Source organism: Asparagus officinalis, chromosome 8 (genome assembly GCF_001876935.1).
Source record: "Asparagus officinalis chromosome 8, Aspof.V1, whole genome shotgun sequence".
Classification (NCBI taxonomy): domain Eukaryota; kingdom Viridiplantae; phylum Streptophyta; class Magnoliopsida; order Asparagales; family Asparagaceae; genus Asparagus; species Asparagus officinalis.
The window spans coordinates 25,130,518-25,151,568 of NC_033801.1; the positions used below are offsets into that span (position 1 = coordinate 25,130,518).

A 21,051-nucleotide genomic window follows, 5' to 3' on the forward strand; every position below is an offset into this window, starting at 1 on the left:
ATAGTCCCATGAGAGGTCATGATAGAGCGTATGGTAGAGGATAAATACTCTTTGGCACAGTCAGATCGAAAAACTTTAATACGAGCTTTTAATTGAGTGAAGATAATAGTCATGAAGGCTTGATACGTAACAAGCACCTCAGAGTGATTTTTAAGTAAATAGACTTGTTCGCTGGAAAATTCGTTGCTTTCTTCATTGATGTCATTGCTATCTTGAATAACAGTTTTTTTTTCGGTTACAGAAGATCCGGTCTTTTTTAGATCCGGTTACAATGAAGATCAAAAATAAAGAAAATTAAAAATTACAACTTTTTCTCCTTGTGAACAGATCGCGAGCTCCTGTTATTCGGTCACTCGCTTTGGTGGGTTGTTTGCCTGCGCCGGGGTTGTTTGCCGTGGACCACCGCGCGATCTAGATCCGGACAGATCTACGCAGTATAACGGGTATTATTCCACGAAGGAAATAATAGCCGGGGAGGATTGATTCACCAAGGAAACAATCGTCCAAGTCTCGGGATCTAAGACAAAGCTTAGATCCGGAGTGTACACGTAAGATCTGAGATCTTGATCCCCTCGAACTCTGCCTTTTTTGTGATGCGGGTGCTCGCGCGAGAATCAGATTCCAACGTCCAAAGTCTTTAAGCCTTCAAGAACTCCAAGATGAGGTCTCAATCCGCGCAGAGTTTCGGCTCTCCAAAAGTTCTTCCAAAAGTCCTCCAAAATGATGAATGACCCCGCCTATTTATAGGCCAACCAGATCTGTGCACTGTGCCACAGATCTGGGCGGGCCACCTCAGGCGTGCTCGCGCTTATGCCGAGCCACCCTGAGGTGGCTCGCGGCTGCCGAGCCACCCCGCGGATGGCTCGGCCACCGAGCCACCCCAGGGTGGCTCGGCTTTGGCCGAGCCACTCCGGGCTTTGCGTCCGTCTCTTTCGGTTGTTTTCGTCCTCTATGTCCGCTTCATCCGTGATTCGTTATGCCGGTTGATTGCGTCTAAAATTGATCATTGACTTGATTCCTGATTTGGCAATAAATCCGACTCTGAGTTTGATTCCAAAACTGATCATGGCGCGATCGCGATTCATCCGGGTTCGCCTGCGGCGTTGCTCTGAACCCCAATTTGTTCTGAATCCTGATTTAGAAGTCTGGATCCTGATTAGGCAGTAAATCGGCTTTGGTGTCTGAGTTCGAATCCGTTATACGGTTGGATGACTCGTTGACTCCTCAACCCGTTGGCTTGATTCCGCACGCGAGTGGATTCATTCCGTTGTTCACGTGCGGTTCGTCAACTTCGTAGCCTTGTTAATCCGCTTCGTTACGTGTCACTTGGCTTCGGTGTTGTGGACTGACGTTCGTGCTTAGATACGTCGCCCAATGGTTCATTAGTTCGTGTTGAGCCGTGTTAAGGGACATATAAGCAATTTTATATGCCTACAAGACTCATGTATAATGAGAGAAATCATCGATAAAACTAACATAAAATAGCCAGATGAAGAAGATAGGGGAGCTGGCCCCCAAATATCTTAATGGACTAAATCGAATAAGGAAGTGGAGGCAGATGTACTGATTGAAAATGCTAGAGAAATAAATATAGCCAATTTACAACCAGTACATGACTTAATATGAGGACTAGATGACACAAGACCAAGTACTCCGGACTGGATAAGACTCTCCGATCTTTTATTGGACACATGACCAAGTCTTCTATGCTACAAATTAGCGGGAAGCGAGGTAGAAGGTTTTGATGGACAAATAGAAGCAACAAGAGAAAATGGATGTATGGACTCTGGAAGGTAAAGATATTCCAGAAAATACAGCATGTGCCTCCTACGTCCAGCCCAAACAGTCTTGCCTGTCTGTGGATCCTACACAAGACAAGTATCAGAAGGAAATGAGACTAGTAGGTAATCCATACATAAAGAACTAATAGAAATTAAATTCAAGCACAACTGAGGAGCCACATAGACGGGGCCAAGTGTTAGACGACCAAATGAGTCATTTATGAGGTGATAAAGCCATACAGAGTGATAGGCAATGGTTGTCCAGTATTCGTATAGATAGTGGGAAGAGAAGATGAAGTGAAGACAGAGGATAAGAGTGAGGCATTACGAGTCATATGAATGGAACAGCCAGAGTCAAAAATCCAGAGATCATTCATACCAGAGACTTGTGCGGTTGATGAGTCAGCAAGGCTAGACAGTGATGTAGAAGTGGTATGCTGAAGAGCATCAAGTTGACAACGAAGATTTTCAATAGCTTGAATAGTAGTGTCGGAAGTAGTAGATGGTATAGCATTGACCAACAATCCTGGTGCGCGAGAGGGTTGAGACTGAGGGGGTTGTCGACCACGACTGGTATTTGAGGAACGTAACCCAGGATGAAGCTTGAAGCATTTCTCAATGCGGTGTCCCTCCTTCTTGCAATATGTGCATAAGAGTTTAGATCGAGCCTGTTGAGAAGTACGATTTATAATAGTAGCAGTGACTGGTACAAACAGAACAGTCTCGAGTGAAGAGGCAATAGTATCTGTTGTCAAATTGAGTCGTGTGGTCTACTGTCGTGTCTCATAAGCAATGAGATCTTCTATAACCGAGACCAAAGTCAGAAATTGAGGCTGATGGAGTAGTTGGTCAGTCATAGTTGAATATTTAGGAAGGGACTGAAACAGTTGATGCACCTCTTCATATGTGAAAATTTAACAAGAGCACATTGGATGGCGGCAAGATCGAAGATGAATTTGCCACTAAGAGGGAAAACAAGTTATGGATTAAGGATTTAAAGTTGTTATATCATACTGCCATCTCGTCTTGAAATTTAATTATTTCTTTTCATAGTGTTCCTGAGTTTATGCGTAAAATATTTAGATGATAGACTGGCAATGACAATAACTAATAAAGTTTTATTCTAATCCAAGGTAAAAGCTGCATGGATTTAACAGTTGCTGACTAACACAGTAATTATTTATGAGCTCCAAAATATGGACTTTAAGCGTGTATACTTGTAGGGCTGTCCATCCGGGCCGGCCTGGCCCGGCCCGGCCCGGAAAACCGGGCCCGGGCCGGGCAAAACCCAAGCCCGGACCCGGGCCCGGGCCCGGGCCTGAGCGGGCCGGACACCGGGCCGGCCCGGTTTGATTTTTTTTTAGAAATTTTTTTTTTAAAATTTTAACAAAACCATAAACCATAAATTATTATAAAAAATGTCATAAATTTAATTAATAGCTTGAAATGAAATGACATAAATTACAAGTATAAAAAATGATAAAAATAACTTCTTTATTAATAATCGGTAAATCCTTTACAAATCCTTTACAAGTATAAATTTATTTCGAAATTCGTCGCATCACAATAGATGAGTACATCCCAACTAGGTTGGCACCTACTCACCCATATCACTATCATTTGTAACTTTTTTCGAAATAATTTAATTCAAATTTAAAGCTAAGAAATAAAAATTACAATTTTATGAATATTATCTAATCATTATATCTATCTGCTAGTCCCAACTCTTCAAATTTATCTTCAATCATAGCAATCCGTTCGATGCCTTGTGTTCGCTTCTCGTATCTCCACCAATCCTGTAAGCACATCACCGCTTGTACAGTATACGGATCTAAGCATGTCCTGTGGTCGTCGATCAAACGTCCTGCTGTGCTGAAAGCGGATTCCGAGGCTACAGTCGAAACCTGCACTGATAGTAAGTCACGAACCATGGTGGAAAGTATAGGATATGAAACTGATCCATATACTTTCCACCATTGCAAAATATCTAAAGCATTTCCTTGACATCTAACTAAAGAAGCAGAAAAATATTCATCTATTTCAGAAACATCTAATCCTGATGAAGTTCCAGATCCACCAGTTAGTTCAGCTACCATTGCATACCTATCAAAACTTACACTTTTACCTCGACCTGTGCTCGAAGCTGAAGGTGCCGAAGCTGAAGACTGTTGTGTAGCTACACCATATCTAGCTGCATACTCATCATATAAGGTTTGAAAATAATTTCTAATAGCTAAATAATGAGTAGTAGCAGTAAGGGTGGATCCATCATCTAAGTCTATAATCTGTCCACCATACAATGATTGTAACAAACTTCGAAGGCCAATTTCCTTCAAGCATGGATCAATAAGAACACCAATACCAAAAATATGAGGAATAGGCCTAAAATACTTATTAAATTTACTCTCCATTTCAAAAATTATACTTCCAAAAATATCATCCATACGATATTTTGTAAAAAAATTTTGAATATTTAAAATTTGTAAAGCAGCTAAAGTAATAGTTGGATAATAACAACCAGATAATAAGATAGTAGCATCATAAAAAACTTGTAACATCTCATTTAATTTACATATAACTGTCTATTCCTCTTCAGTTATTCCATAAGCACTACCAGAGCTAGAAGTAGAAGCATAAAAATTTATAAAATCATTTATAATTTCTTTATATTCTATTGCTACAGATAACATTGCATAGGTGGAATTCCACCTATGGTCAACATCTTTTGGAATTAGTCTAGGCTTATAATTTTTTCTTTTACAACATTGTTTCCATCTTTTAATTCTTATTTCAGAAGCATTATGCATATTAGTAACTGTTCTAACTTTTTCTATCATGGGTTTAATTTCAGAAAATGCACTTTGAACAATTAAATTTAAAATATGACAGATACATCTAACATGAAAAAGCTCACCATGACATGGCAATGACAAAGTTATTTTCAGAAAATCAACAGCTACATTATTATTACTTGCATTATCTAGTGAAAGAGTAAATATTCTTTGATCAATTTCTAGTTTCATAAGTTCTTCAACAATTAAATTTGCAACATTAATACCAGTGTGTGACTCTTCAATTGCAATAAAAGAAACAACTCTTTTAAACATTTTCCAACTTTCATCAATCCAGTGTGCTGTTATACATAAATAACCAGTTTGCACTCTAGATGACCAAATATCAGAAGTTAAAGAAAATTTGCAGTTTAAATTTTTAAAATAAGAAATTATTTTTCCCTGTTCCTCAACATAATATTTTAAAATATCACGTTGACAGGTTTGACGAGAAAATTTTGTAAATGCAGGATAAAAACCATCTCTAAATAAATCTTCAAATTCATCATCTTCTACTAATTTAAAAGGAAGGTTTTTAAGAACAATAAACCTGATTACGCATTTCCGGGCTCGGGCAGCGTCATAATTCCAACTGCCGAGGGTACCTGAAGAGGATGATTGGGAAAGCATAGACTGCCGGATATCACCTTGTAGATTTTGGCCTTTGTTGTGTTTTTCAATATGCCGTTTGAGATGGTTGGTGCCGCTCTTATGATGAGCTTTGAATATCTGGCCGCACAACGCACATTTCGCATTCTGAGAGATGATCCTACCGTGTTCATCCTTGGTGACGTCTATCTTCTCAAAAAAATTCCATACATCAGACCTCGGCCTTTTTGGAGCTCTTGGTGCCGTAGATTCGTCGCCACCAGATTCAGGATTAACACCGGTAGGATGAGGAGTTGTTGTAGGAGGACTCATCTCTGGATCGGTAGGAGTTGCATGTTGCTCTTCATAATCAGACCCAGAAGCCATTTGTTGGAAGTATTAGAAAATACAAAAGATTATAGGATAGTATATTAGTATGAGATAGTATAAGATTGTATAAGAGAGTAGTAGAGAGAGAAATAGAGCCCGGGCCCGGACCCGGGTTTTGCCCGGGTTTCCGGGCCCGGGCCGGGCCCGGGCTCCGGGCTTTTTGGACACCCCTATATACTTGTTCCATGGCTGACCATACAAAATTAAATTGCACATTGACACTTTTCATGGCTGTTAAGTCCTTGCAGCTTGTTTGACTTTGTTCTTACATTACAAACAAGTTTACGTAATCGACATTTGACTTCTTTGATTTTGATGCATATAAAGTCTGATACTCGCATTTCTTGTTGGGAATTTGAGAGGAGATGAGGAGATGATATTTTTCTATATAATTCATCAACTAAAAGTGCCTTTATATAGGCTTACAAAACAACTTAATCCCATAAAAATCTAAACTAATTAGCAACAACTCCACTAACAAAATAACAACCTAATAACAAATTTGAATCAGTTATTCAACATTTCTGACGTTATCGTTTACCCACAAGAAATAGATATGTCCCCTCTTTGGTCAAAATCTATCAAGATATAGATATGGGTATCAATATTTCTTGAATTATCTACGTATTTAGCGATAGCCATAATGCTTTTCTAGGAGTAGATACTGCTTGAAGAGACTTCAAACAGGTAGAAAAATACACAAGACCCTTTGTTTATATTCTTGATCTGTTCAACGATCAAGCAGCTGTTTCACTTAGTCAGAACTGTAGACCTCAACTCCTTCTGTGCGTTGACATTGGATTTCAGTAACATTGAACGCGTTAAAAAGTCCCCTAGTCACTAAAATCTTATCAACCACTCTTTCATTTGAAAATGTTTCACCAAGCAATCTAATTTGATTGACAATAGCCATAAGCTTACCGACATACTCTTTGATGGTCTCACCTTTCTTCATCTTTTGCATCTCAAACTCCCTCTTGAGATTCAGAACTTGCATCAATTTTGTTTGATCGTTGCCTTCGAACTCTTCCTTTAGCATCTCCCACGCCTCCTTAGGTGATTCACAAGTCATTATACTTGTGAAGATTCCATCCGACACGGCCGAATGAATACAAGAGAGGGCTTTTGGCTTCTTTGCTTTTTCTTCATCGTGCTTCTTGATTTGTTTTAGGGTTGGATTTTGTGGAAGAGGGGTAGGCTCATAGTCACTCTCAACAACTTCCCATAAACTCAAAGATTTCAAATGAGATTTCATCTTGATAGCCCAAGATTGATAATTGTCTCCATTGAAGATGGGGTATGGAAGCGAAAAATTGTTGGATGCCATTGAAAAACAAAGATTGATCACTCTATTTTTTTTTTAATCCTCACAAACCATAGCCGAGAGCGCCACAGTTTTGTGAAGAAATCAAATCCGTACTGAATTTGTGAAGACTCCACGCGGCCTTCACCAAATACTCAAAGAAATACGAAACTGAGGATGGGAAGAAGGAAATCTAGACCCAGGTTGAGAAGATAAAGAAATATGCTTCTGTTGTCCGTGTGCTGGCCCACACTCAGATTAGGAAGATGAAGGGTTTGAAGCAGAAGAAAGCCCATTTAATGGAAATCCAAGTGAATTGACCACGTCCTTGCTCCTCTTGATCTCCGGATCTCATTCCTCCTCCTCTTCAATCATCATCAGTCATGCCAAAACAACCAAGCTCTGATACCATGTTGGGAATTTGAGAGGAGATGAGGAGATGATATTTTTCTATATAATTCATCAACTAAAAGTGCCTTTATATAGGCTTACAAAACAACTTAATCCCATAAAAATCTAAACTAATTAGCAACAACTCCACTAACAAAATAACAACCTAATAACAAATTTGAATCAGTTATTCAACATTTCTGACGTTATCGTTTACCCACAAGAAATAGATATGTCCCCTCTTTGGTCAAAATCTATCAAGATATAGATATGGGTATCAATATTTCTTGAATTATCTACGTATTTAGCGATAGCCATAATGCTTTTCTAGGAGTAGATACTGCTTGAAGAGACTTCAAACAGGTAGAAAAATACACAAGACCCTTTGTTTATATTCTTGATCTGTTCAACGATCAAGCAGCTGTTTCACTTAGTCAGAACTGTAGACCTCAACTCCTTCTGTGCGTTGACATTGGATTTCAGTAACATTGAACGCGTTAAAAAGTCCCCTACTTAAGACTTCAGCCATTATCAATGCCCATAGAAGGTCATAACAAGGGTCAATCTCCTGTTGAATTTTACTGTATCCATGAAATAATGTCGATTGACAAAATATATTTTAGGTTAAGAAACTTACCAAACATTACAATTTTGGATTATATAAACTAAGGAAGTAACATAAATGAGCGGACAAAATAGTAGTTAAGTTCTGATAAAACCCAAACTTCATTCATACAACCAATTAAACAATAACAGATGGTATCTTTAATGTAAGCCAGATTATTACCTCTTTTTTAATCAGCGAATGGTCCAGAATTGTGATGGGCACATGGAACTAAGCCATAAATGTGTGAACAGATACATTTACTGATTTCTGGTAGTTTATGATTTGGAATTAAAGCATGTCAATCATGTTGTGTGGCGGACGCTGCTACTCTTTCTCTTGTTCTTGCGAGTAATTTTGTCTACCTATTGATCAACAATGCTAGTTAAAAGATTTAAGAAAAGAAGATGGATTTTTGATGTAAAAAAAAAAAGATGGATACAGAACTAATAAATCCTCTCGGATATCACCAGAAAGATATTGGATATGTGAAACCGTACACGCAGAACTTCCACAATTCAAGAAGTTTTAAAGAGCAATGACAGTGACAGAGATGTTGTTATTGAGGTAACCCACCAACGCAAAATATGGAAGGGATGTGTTGCTGATGAGAGTGCAAGTCAAAACTTCATATATTCAATTATCAGAGTTGATTTTAGATTAGACCAACTCTTTCAAAGCCATAGGGTTAGAGCCCAACATGTGGATTATAATTAGATTTGGGAATGATTAGTTGTCATATCGCGCAAACACTATAAACCAAACAACTTCAGTCTATCAACTACTCACAGATAATACTAGCTACAAATTTGTTTTAGAGGGCTCACTCTATATGACCAATTCTCACAAGACCATTTCATAGTTCAGACCTCTCAGACTCATTCTCAATTAACAAAAAAGTTAGGAATTTTCCTTGCACTGCAGACTTCAGAGGCCATAGAGATTATAAATACAGTCGCCTCTCATTACCAAGCACACCATCACAAACCTCCTTTCCATTTTTAGCAGCACCCAAGGCTTCCTTCTTCAATACCCATCCCTCGTCAATTATACAACAATGGCTTGTACTGTTACGTTGGAGAGAACTATGACCATCACCAAGCGCGACGGTCAATTCCTCGTTTCTTTGATCAAGGACGAAACAAAGAAGGAGAAATCACACAACGGGTGCAAATGTGATCTTGTCAATTATAATTCGTTACCTGATTTCTTAAAGCACAACGAGTTTGTGGTGAATTACTATCGATCGGAGTGGCCTTTGAAGCAAACCATCCTCAGTATTTTCTCTATTCACAACGAGACCCTCAACATCTGGACGTAAGAGCTCTAAAACACTTCAACCAATACTCGTCATTGTGTCCCGTATCATGTGTGTGCTCGTCTAACATTGACATCAATTATCTTATTTCAGGCACTTGATCGGATTCCTCATTTTCCTCACTCTTGCGACCACTTTGATGGTTTCCATTGATACGGGTTTTCAAACAAGTACTAGCCTCTCCTCAGTCAGTAATTCGTCAATTCCTCTGAAACTGCATCAAGAACTATTGGTCTTGCCTACCTTTGAAGCAAACTTAACCGATGAACACAGAACAATACAATCAATTGCTCGCTGGCCATTTTATGCTTATCTCGCAGGAGCAATGTTCTGTCTGCTGATCAGCAGTGCATGCCATCTCCTCTCTTGCCACTCTGAGCACACTTGCTATGTTATGCTTCGTCTTGATTACGCAGGCATTTCTGCGTTAATCGTCACCTCATTCTACCCATTAGTCTACTACACGTTCACATGTGATCCATTCTTTCGAAACCTCTATATGGGCTTTATTACTGTCTTTGGCTTAGCAAGTGTGCTGGTCTCGCTTGTGCCCGTTTTTGAGAGGCCTGAGTTCAGGATGGTACGAACTGGACTATTTGTGTGCATGGCATTTTCAGGGTTGGTGCCCATAATGCACAAAACGGTGGCGTTTGGGGATCGACCAGAGGCTATTATTACGACTCTATATGAGTTAATGATGCTCAGTCTTTATGGAATTGGAGTGATTGTGTATGCATTGAGGATACCGGAGAGATGGTTGCCAGGGAAATTCGACTTAATCGGGCATAGCCATCAACTATGGCATGTTCTAGTTATTGCAGGAGCTTATACTCACTATCTTGCAGGGTTGGTGTACTTGAGTTGGAGGGATATTGAACGTTGCTAGAGTTCAAAGGATTTTGTAAATTCTTTTTGTATAAAGTTTGGGGTTTGTTTGGTGACAGAGGGTTGGCTGTAACTGGGAAATCTTGGAACACTCAAATGTGAGGAGGTTGCCAAAATGGACCTTGGATGAAGTCAAATGTAAAAACTTGTACTCTTTTCATGAATAAGAATATTTAGACATTTTAAGGCCATTTTACATTGCCTTAAACCAAGTCAATGTGAACCATTTTATTTTATAACATGTATTAGCTATGACAATATTTAAATGAAGACATGTATTATACAATTAGCTGGAGGAAATACAGCGTTATGGTTTTATGAGCTACTATGGAAGACATTTGTCCTTTTGACAGTTGATGCACGAAAATGTGTCTATCCTTAGACAATGCAAAACATGGAGGTCAGGAGATTGATGTATCTATCCATCAGAGAGTAAGATGTTTTATCAAGAACTATCCAGTTGACAGTGATCAATTGATAGTTTTCCTTAGTTTTGTATTGTCTCATTCAACTGGTTGAACCACTCATAAATCGCATATCAAAGTTGTGAAATACAGTCAAGCCAAATTTATGCAGTTAACCTCAGAAACATGGTATGATCTGGCAAATGGATGTAGAAAGAAAGACCCAATCTCTATGCTAGAAATTTTGCATGGATTGATTCTCAGTGATGGTGCAATTAGCAATGTGACAAAAATTAGATACATGGATCAGTTGAGGCCCCTTGAGACAAGAAGAGGATTAGATTGGACGAACTTGATGTTGTGTATCTGTTGATGATGGTTAATCAAACAGTCAAATATTTTGGGGTGAGGTTGATGAGGAGTCGCTCACTTCTCCGAATATCTGGTTTTGAGTAGAGTAGCTTTCGGCCTGCACAAGTAGAAACTTGTGAGAGGACGGAGCTTGGTTCCCCCGATGTACCTCCGACGATCAAGTCAGCTGGTGAAGTTGAGTGGGAAAATCAAGAAGAACTGTGAGAGTTCTTGTGTGTAGTGCAGCATAATTAGCAGATATTCTAAAAAGTCAAAATCCCCCCAGTAAAGAGTAGTACCTCTATTTATAATGGTGCCGGAAGAGTAGAATGGACACTTCGGCCGAGCACAGGATGACGGTGAAGAAGTATGGGCTGGCGGCTGCGTCAGCACCTAATTTACATGTGCCGGTCGGTGAGTGGAGGAGGGATCACCTCAGCATTAAATGTGAAGCGATCTACGACTTGGTGGTGCTGACGTGGTCCAATGAGTCATAAAGACTATCGGAGCTAGAGATATGATGTGTCTGCCAAACATTAAATGCGACGCCGACGTGCTGTTAGTGGGAGAGGCCCGAGGCTGAAGTCGTCCTTTAGCTTCGCCGAGAAGTAACGTCTTTCGAGTCAACATCGTGAGTCGTCGAATAACTGGCCGAGTGGGCTCGTTGCGAGTCGTCTTTGACAAGAGAATCGACAAGTACCACCATTCGTGTCGACATAAGGAGATGTCGACTCGACGGGTCGGCTACGTCGGGATCCTTAGCTGTTTTGACCCTCAATCTGACTTGAGTGGTGCATGCAGGGGGACATCTGTCCGTAACTGGCAAAGGGCTGTATTTTGGCGACTGAAAGCACCATAACAGTATCCATCAGAAGTTATTTTATTTTATTTTAAATTTATTTTTAGATTTATAGACAAAAGGAAAGAAGAGGTCACATTTATGAACTGCTCAATGTTCAACACATAAAACTAGATTGCTACATGGAAGTTTGTTTATCTAATTACAACGTGGTATATTAGTCTTAATTGTCAATTCAATCTTTTACAAGACCGATTTAGATCATAGCTTGTCATCAGCACTACAATCGGCTGTCGTTTCTTTAGGTTGTTCACCTGTTTTCTTCTTTTTCTAATCTACTTTATTTTTTGTTTTGAGTATACGGTCGATTGGTTCAATGGAGAGAATAGGAATAGAAATATTGGAAGTGAGCTAACTTTTGAAGCATAAGCTTCCAAGTGTTTCACTAAAGATTCATGAAACAATACAGACCTCTAAAAGAAAAGAGAGAATATCTCACATTACAGGTGATAGTATGTAGGAGAAAACCACATCCTTACCGTCGCCGGATTGTTTGCCATATTCCTCCTTGTTTCCGCTTAAGATAGTCTACGATATTTTCTATATAGTCATTCTATGTATACTAGCATTATCTCACGTGAATATGTAGTGCAGTAGGTCCAAAAACTTGTAACAAAAAAATTTTATGTTTATATTCTTTGGCTTTTTTAGCCACACATATTATTGTTTTCGCTAACAGGAACTTATAGCTTCAATTTACATTCCTTTTAGAACCTAAAATTTATTAGATATGTAATTATAGGCATATATCCTATGTTCATGAAGTATGTGTTGTGCGCAACGGAAATTTCGGCAGCACCTCCGGTGCGCAAGGTGCACAATAAGATATTAGATCGTAAGAATTCCTATCTCACCAAGGAAACAAGAATCTGAAGCAGATATCTCAACAAAGTGAGATATCGGCTCTTCCTCTCATCAGTTCTAGAACTGACCTGTCGAGAGATCCTACAAGCTATTACAAATCACGGCAAGAACACAACTTTTACGTGGTTCGGCAAATAGCATACGTCCACGGGGCAAGGAGGGGGGAGATCTACTAATAGAGGGAGATATACAACTAGGGTTTACAATCTCACAACCTAAACCCTATCACAAACTCTCAGATCCCTCACACAAATATTCTCTCAAAGAGATGCACAAATCAAAGAACAGCTACAAAAAGACTTTGCTTCTTCTCTATGAATAGCCGCCAAAATCTTTGTTCTTTGCTAATTGCTGCAGCCTTTTTTCTTGCACAAATCAGCCACAAATCCACCGCTTCTCTCTGTCTGCAGCCGCACAAAACAAAAGCCAGCCAATTTGCCTCTGCAGCCGCACACCCTCCTAGCACAAAACCCTAGGAACAGTGCTCGTTCCTATATATAGCTGATGTGATCGGGTGGGCCTGCTTTGTCCGCTGAACAAACTCCTTTCATACGGTTTCCCGACTTCGTGGCCTTCTTTACCCGCTGAACAAACTCCTTCCACGCGTTCACTTCGTGGCCCCCACAAAAAAAAAAAAAGAAAACGCGTCTCATTCACCTCCAAAGTTACCAGCTAGCAATCACATGGGAGTGGTCCACGTTCACAATTCTCCACCTCGACGAAGTTTTCCAAAACTAAGCTGACACCAACCAAAACAAATGCCTCACTTGTTGCATCCAGTACGCTATGGCAACGGACTCAATCCATAACAAGTCGAGAACCCAAATGAGAATGTAAACATTCTCCAAATGTCGGTATCAACTCACCAAATCGATCTCACCCCCATCAAAATCCAACCCGGCTGCATCATAAGACTGCCTACGTATCCTCTTGCCCAAGGAATCAAGCCGAACGTAGTTCACCTAAATGGCCGCTAACGACCTCAATCCAATAGAAGAGTTTGCAACCCTTCTCCAACATCACGATCAAGTCTGCGGCTGATAGCACCTCCAATGGCCCTAAACTTAAACAATCCAAACATCTCCACCTGAGATGAACTAATAACCATATCCAGACTACATCTATCAGCTGTACTCGAAATAATCAACCTATCATCTGCATCCAAATCAACACGATTCCTAATCTGTGTCACATCAGCTGGAATCCCAAATGATGCAGTATGATCTGGAGTTTCTACCCAATGTGGAGTAGCATCACTCTCCACCCGCTGCGATGTCCCAAATATCTGATCACCACTCTCCACCTGCCGAGAGTCAAACGTGACATATCTGCTCAGAACAAAGTCAGAAGCCAATACCTGATAATCAAACACGCCTCTGAATCCCAAATGTGCTATCGGATCAAATCTCACATCCACGATGTGACCAAGTGCTGGGTAGCCAAACATCCGACGCAACCCAAAATCTGAAGCAGCTCCACCAGATCCCATATCTCTATATGCAGCAGTCGACAACCTATACATAAGATGGCCCAAACATGTCGTAGCCCGCACACCAATGCCAATGCTCAACATCAAACGCCGATCATCCTTCAGAAAGGAATAGCTCCCCAAATCTGCCATCTCATCACGTCGCCTCAAAGTTTCCACACCAATAAAGTGTCTCCAATTGCCGTGAGCTCGGCACAAATACACAAATAGGTCCCTCTTGCACCTCCCTCTAACATCAGACTGAAGTACCTTCACCTTTCTGTCAATACACTTCCTCCATTTGTTGCGGGCTTCTAGGACTTCACACTAACGGGACTTGGTTGCAACCCACCAATACCTAGAGCAATCCCCAACTGCGGAAACCACATACCTATTACCTCCCAATGATGCTCTCTTGGAAGGCCCCCGAATGCCTGAATGAACACCCCTCAGAAGACCCCTCGAATGATGGATAGAAGTGTCAAACTTCATCTCGGTCTTCTCGCTCATACCAATGGGTTCACAGGACTTCAAACTACAGGTCATAGCACTCCTCAACAACCTATGCACGGTATTACCAATCAAATAACCCAGCATCAAACAACGCCACAGTCTAGCCAAATCTGATGAAGTCGTCATCTCCCTATCAATCGCCGTGCTTCCGAGCAAATAATACAAATTGCTCCTTCTGACGCCCTTCATCATAATCATGGACCCCAATGTGACCTTCAAACGTGCATCCACCAAGGTCACTTTATAGCCAGATGCCACCAAAGCTCCCAGTGAAATGATGTTCTTTGACAACTGCGGAACGAACCTCACTTCATCCAACTCCTGAATCACTCCGTCATATATCCGAATACGAACGGTACCAATACCATCAATAGAGCATGCATGTCCATTACCCATGAGCACAACATCCTCTCTTTCTAACTTCTGAAAGCTGGAGAACCAATCCCTCCTAGGGCAAACGTGGTATGAAGCACCTGGATCCAATATCCATTCTGTAGAGTTGGTAACACAAACTGATGGTAGTACAGACAACGAATAACCCGAAGAATCTGAATCTGAATTGTTGCCACTAGTCTTGACAGCATTCACCTCTGAAGCTTGTACAGCTTTCCCCCTTATTCTTCTCGGCTCGATCTAACTTTGGACATTCGGCTTTCCAATGTCCATCCTCTTTACAAAAGGCACACTGATTCCTACGAATCCCACGATGTGCACCTCTAGAGTGCGATCTCCTGCTTCGGTTTGAACCACGACCATGAACTACTAATGCATCTCTCGATGCCTTCTCGGAGGACTCATCAACACTCTTCCTCAACTCATAATTTACCAACGCTGATGTCACCTCCTTGTAACTAACAGTAGTTCTTCCATTAATCATAGTTAGTACATAAGTACCATAATCATTCTCGGGTAACGAACACAAAAGTAGCATCGCCTTGTCTTCATCCTCAACCATGATATCCACATTGGCCATGTCTGAAAGTAGCTTTGTAAAGTTACTAACATGCTCCCTAATGGAAACTCCCCTCTTTATCTTGAACTGGTAAAACCTTTTCTTCAAGTGAAGCCGATTCTTAATGTTCTTAGTAAGATACTTTTCATTGAGTGTTTCCCACATCTTCTTCGCTGACGCCTCGTTCATCACGTCATAAATAAGATCCGACGTCAAGCATGACCGAATAACTCTACACGTCCTACTATTCATCTTTTTCCAAACCTTAGCTTCCATATCAGCAGGTTTCTCTTGTAACTCAAGAGTCTCCTCCAAATTCTGAGCGTCCAAGGCGTCCATCACCTGACACCTCCACAATCCGAAATTAATCTTGTCGTCGAACTTCGGAACATCAATATTCATGTTATTGATGCTCAAACTATGTATCGTCTTCGTAAGAGACGATCCCGATGTGCTTGTTTTACCCTTCATGTTATTGATGCTCAAACTATGTATCGTCTTCGTAAGAGACGATCCCGATGTGCTTGTTTTACCCATGTTGTCGATCTAATCTTCAAATAGGAATCCTTTAGCGAATCCTTCAAACAACTCCCAAATCCAACCCGGAGCTCTGATACCACTTGTTGTGCGCAGCGGAAATTTCGGCAGCACCTCCGGTGCGCAAGGTGCACAACAAGAGATTAGATCGTAAGAATTCCTGTCTCACCAAGGAAATAAGAATCTGAAGTGGATATCTCAACAAAGTGAGATATAGGCTCTTCCTCTCATCAGTTCTAGGACTGACCTGTCGAGGGATCCTACAAGCTATTACAAATCACGACAAGAACACAACTTTTACGTGGTTCGGCAAATAGCCTACGTCCACGGGGCAAGGAGGAGGGAGATCTACTAATAGAGGGAGATATACAACTAGGGTTTACAATCTCACAACCTAAACCCTATCACAAACTCTCAAATCCCTCACACAATTATTCTCTCAAAGAGATGCACAAATCAAAGAACAACTACAAAAAGACTTTGCTTCTTCTCTATGAATAGCCGCCAAAATCTTTGTTCTTTGCTAATTGCTGCAGCCTTTTTTCTTGCACAAATCAGCCGCAAATCCACCGCTTCTCTCTGTCTGCAGCCGCACAAAACAAAAGCCAGCCAATTTGCCTCTGCAGCCGCACACCCTCCATGCACAAAACCCTAGGAATAGTGCTCATTCCTATATATAGCTGATGTGATCGGGTGGGCCTGCTTTGTCCGCTGAACAAACTCCTTTCAAGTTTCCTGACTTCGTGGCCTTCTTTACCCGCTGAACCTTCCACGCGTTCACTTTGTGGCCCCCACAAGAAAAAAGAAAACTCGTCTCATTCACCTCCAAAGTTACCAGCTAGCAATCACATGGGCGTGGTCCACGTTCACAGTATAGTATGGAATATTCTAGAAAACCAAAGGGGGGGGGGGAGAGAAGAAAGACAAAATGTTTGTGATATATGGAAAATTCTAGAAAATAAAAAAGACAAAGGGATAAAAAGGGGTATTTGTTAAATTATTTTTTTTCCCTTCCAAATATGGTAGAAAATAAGAATACGTCCACCACTCATCCAAATTGTGGATTATCCCCACTTGATTTTTTATATAGGAGTATAGATATGTATGAAACATGTTGTAATGCCCCAAAAAAATGAAAAATGAAAAAAGTCCTAGACAGAGTGTAGACTGATATAACCCCTCCTCAAATTCACCAAAGTAAAAGAGAGTTACGATAATCCTTCTAGAGGGGCTAAAATGATTTAACTCTCAAATACAAGGGTTTACTATTTTGTCTCCTTGGATATGTTGAGAGACAACCCCTTTATTTACAAAGAAATGTAGTTGTAGTCTTTGCTATTGCCACTAAGAAAGATCACTATAATTAAAATAAATATACCTAACATATTAGCTAATTTACCTATTCAGGATAATAAATGTTTTAACTAAGTTAATCTCCGCCTTAATCTCTCTTTTTCATATATTTCCCAAACGAGGGGCTAATAAAACAATCTTATAAACATTTGACTGAGATATCCTGAATTTAAGACCCAATTTTGTGTCCAGCTCACTTGACTTGTCCACTAGTTCCATCTAATACACGAATTTATTTATATAAAGAGGTTAGATACGGATAACCCCATGTATGATATGGGGTAAGCGACTTTAACCCTTTAAATTTCCTGGTAGCACTTTACCTTCGCATGGCAACAGAGTTATCTTCTTGTTATGTGTTCCCTTCGTAGGTGAACATGACATCAATATATTATAAAGACATTTCTAGATATTTCAATGTATTGCATAGATATCCTGTATTCTCGACCATAAAGTCCTGCGATACTGCTATAGATAAGAGAGAGATAGCCATGTTTGAACATCAAGGAGTCTAAATGGTAATAAAAAGTTCATAAATAATCAATCACTAACCATATATTGTACATTTGAATCATTGAATATTGTATCTACAATTAACAGTCCGCACCCCCCCCCCCCCCCCCCAAAAAAAAAAAAAAAGGAAAAAGAATGAATGAATTTTTCTTAAACGCTAGCAACCTTCAACATCCCTCCAACTCAAGTAGACCAATCCAGCAAGATAATGAGTATAAGCTCCTGCAATGACCAAAACATGCCATAGTTGATGACTGTGTCCAATCAAATCGAATTTCCCTGGCAACCACCTCTCTGGTATCCTCAACGCATACACAATCACTCCAACTCCATAAAAACTCAGCATCATCAACTCATATACGGTTGTGATGACAGCCTCCGGTCGATCCCCAAACGCCACCATTTTGTGAATTATCGGCACCAAGCCTGAAAATCCCATGCATGCGAAAAGCCCAGTCCGGACCATCAAGAACTCAGGCTTTTCAAACACGGGCACCAGCGATACAATTACGCTGGCTAGACCGAAGACAGTGATAAAGCTCATGTAGAGATTTCGAAAGAATGGATCACATGCGAATGTGTAGTAGAGTAACGGGTAGAATGAGGTGACGATCAATGCAGAAATGCCTGTGTAATCGAGACGAAGCATTACGTAGCATGTGTGCTTAGAGTGGCAAGAGAGGAGGTGGCATAAGCTGCTGATTAGTAGGCAGAACATTGCTCCAGTGAGATAAGTGTAGAATGGCCAGCGAGCAATTGGTTTTATTGTTTTCGGTTCGAATGAAGGAAGGACTAGTAATTCTTGATGCAGCTTCAGAGGAATCGACACACCGTTGACAGAAAGCATCAAAGTAGCCGCGAGAGAGAGGAAGATGAAGAATCCGATCAAGTGCCTGAAACAATATTAAATCATCTGTGTTAGACATAAAATATAGAGAGATTAGGAAAAACTAGAAATATGAAAAGATGACAGTATGATAGAAATTGTTTCCCTCCCTCTCTCTCTCTCTCTCTCTCTCTCTCTCTCTCTCTCTCTCTCTCTCTTTTTTTTTTTTTCTTTGCAGATTAGAGCTCTTACGTCCATATGTTGAGGGTCTCGTTGTGGATGGAGAAGATGCTGAGGATGGCCTGCTTCAAAGGCCACTCTGATCGATAGTAATTCACGACAAACTCGTTGTGCTTCAAGAAATCGGGTAACGAATCATAATTGACGAGTTTGCGCTTGTTCAATTCATTGATTGATCTCGTATTTTCCTTCTTATCTTCCTCCTTGATGAGAGTAACGAGAAATTGATTGCTGCTTCTGGAGAAAGATATAGTTTTCTCTAATGTTACAGTACAAGACATCGCCACACAGCTAAATCTTCGATGCTATAACAAGAAAGTGCTGACAGGGGTTGTTTTGAGAGAAAGAATAAATTGTTATGAAAGAATGAAATGGGAGTTGGTGTTGGGAGGGGGAGAGTTTGAGTTGGTGTCTATTTGTAGACCAATTTGTTTTTCTCTCTTACAAAAAGTCATGGAGTTTGACTTGGAATTTTTATCAGAGAATAAGTCAATTGGGAGAATCGTTCTTAGTCAGCCTCTCCAAAATAAATCAATAAATGAATTTACACTGATGTTTTCAACTAGTCCGTATTAAAAAAAAGGGAAGAAAAAAGAAAGAAAATAAATGGATGTATGAATGAAGAGTAGATACTAAGTAGTCCCTTTATAATTTGACCCCATTACCTCATCATACAGGATCCAACTGTTCACTTTTTTTAAAATTTTTAATTAAGAACTCAAATTCAGATAATAATCATCAGCATTATTGAATGATACACTTTATTTGAGAAAGTACAAATAAACAGTAGTTTAGATAATATTGACAGTTAATCTTCATAGCGCTGCTACAGTGACCCAAAATATGGGACCAATGGGTGGGACTAGTGATGTGTCCCTCCCCTATTGGATAATGAGTTGGCAATGAGTTGGCATCACCAACTCATTATCCAATAGGGGAGGGACACATCACTAGTCACATCCATTGGTCCCATATTTTGGGTCCTTGGAGCATTAATCTTTTAATTAACATGTGCTTTATATCAAATAGTCTTATTGACTAATGTAATAGAATTGAGGCATTTGTATAACGATTAACAGGGTTTGTCCACAGTTTACCAACCACTCTTACGTGGCTTAGACGGTTGGCAGTTTTGCTCTTGGTTTTTTTTTTTAAGAATAATTTGATTGGTTGATGATTTTATTGAGGTGATTAATATGTGAGTATAGTCTCACATCGGATAAGATAAGAAAGAGTGATGAGTTTGAATATGAGTTTTGGTCAATACTTGATGGTGATAGCTTTTAGGTTAAATTTAATTCATTATTTCTGTTTAAAGCCCATCAACTCTACTAGATTGAGCCTGATTTCTCCCCCAATAATGATAACAAAGCTAAGGTCATTATCCAAGTAATTTAAAAAAAATAGACAATCTTCGATGTGAAACCCGAAGGTGTTGGGAGAATCCATGGATACCCGTAGGGGAGTGATATAGTCTAGTTAGCCATCAATACCTGATCGTTATAGCCTTTAGGTTAAAATTGATTTCTAACTTCTATTTAAGGCCTATAACCTCTCGATTGGGCCCGACTTTTCCCCCAATAGATTTCACTATAGGGAAAAATAATCACTAGCATTTAGAGGTATCAGACTGATTCTAAAACGCGCTTTTGTTAAACTAATCTCCCCTCTCTTGATTGAGAGGGTGTTTGAGTTATTAGCAAGTCAAAAAAAGCTTATGATTTCACATTATTAGCATTAGAAAATTCAAAAAGAAGCCCTTCCGCGGTTGGTTATGTGACAAAAACAAAAACTGTATATGACTGATGATTATGGAATAAGCCAATTGTTAGCCTATTGATCTCAAATTGGAGGAGGGGGTGGGCAATTTATCCCATATTTGGGCCCACAATTTCTTTTTCCATTCCAACGAACGCTGATTACTGAAACAGCCAACCATCTTTTACCACCCTTTGTGATATAGACAAAAACTAGTAGCAGATCACGAGTATGAAGACTTGGAAATAGAGCGATGGGATGCCAAAATAATGGGGAGAGAAAAAGTCAGCCGCCATCTCAACACTTTTCCACGGTTCTTGTGG

The 21,051-nt window shown here is 40.0% G+C and overlaps 2 protein-coding genes across 2 annotated transcripts; one reads left to right on the forward strand and one right to left on the reverse strand.

The window, feature by feature from the left end:
* LOC109822063 (heptahelical transmembrane protein 4-like) lies at positions 8,913-10,271 on the forward strand. The gene is made up of 2 exons (XM_020388225.1): positions 8,913-9,204; positions 9,299-10,271. The coding sequence occupies exons 1-2, from the start codon at positions 8,945-8,947 to the stop codon at positions 10,089-10,091; spliced, it is 1,053 nt and encodes a 350-aa protein (XP_020243814.1). The 5' UTR covers positions 8,913-8,944; the 3' UTR covers positions 10,092-10,271.
* On the reverse strand, positions 18,062-19,327 carry LOC109819548 (heptahelical transmembrane protein ADIPOR3-like). The gene is made up of 2 exons (XM_020385303.1): positions 18,983-19,327; positions 18,062-18,797 (listed from the first exon to the last, which is right to left on the reverse strand). Exons 1-2 carry the CDS (start codon positions 19,249-19,251, stop codon positions 18,062-18,064), a joined length of 1,005 nt encoding a protein of 334 aa, XP_020240892.1. The 5' UTR covers positions 19,252-19,327.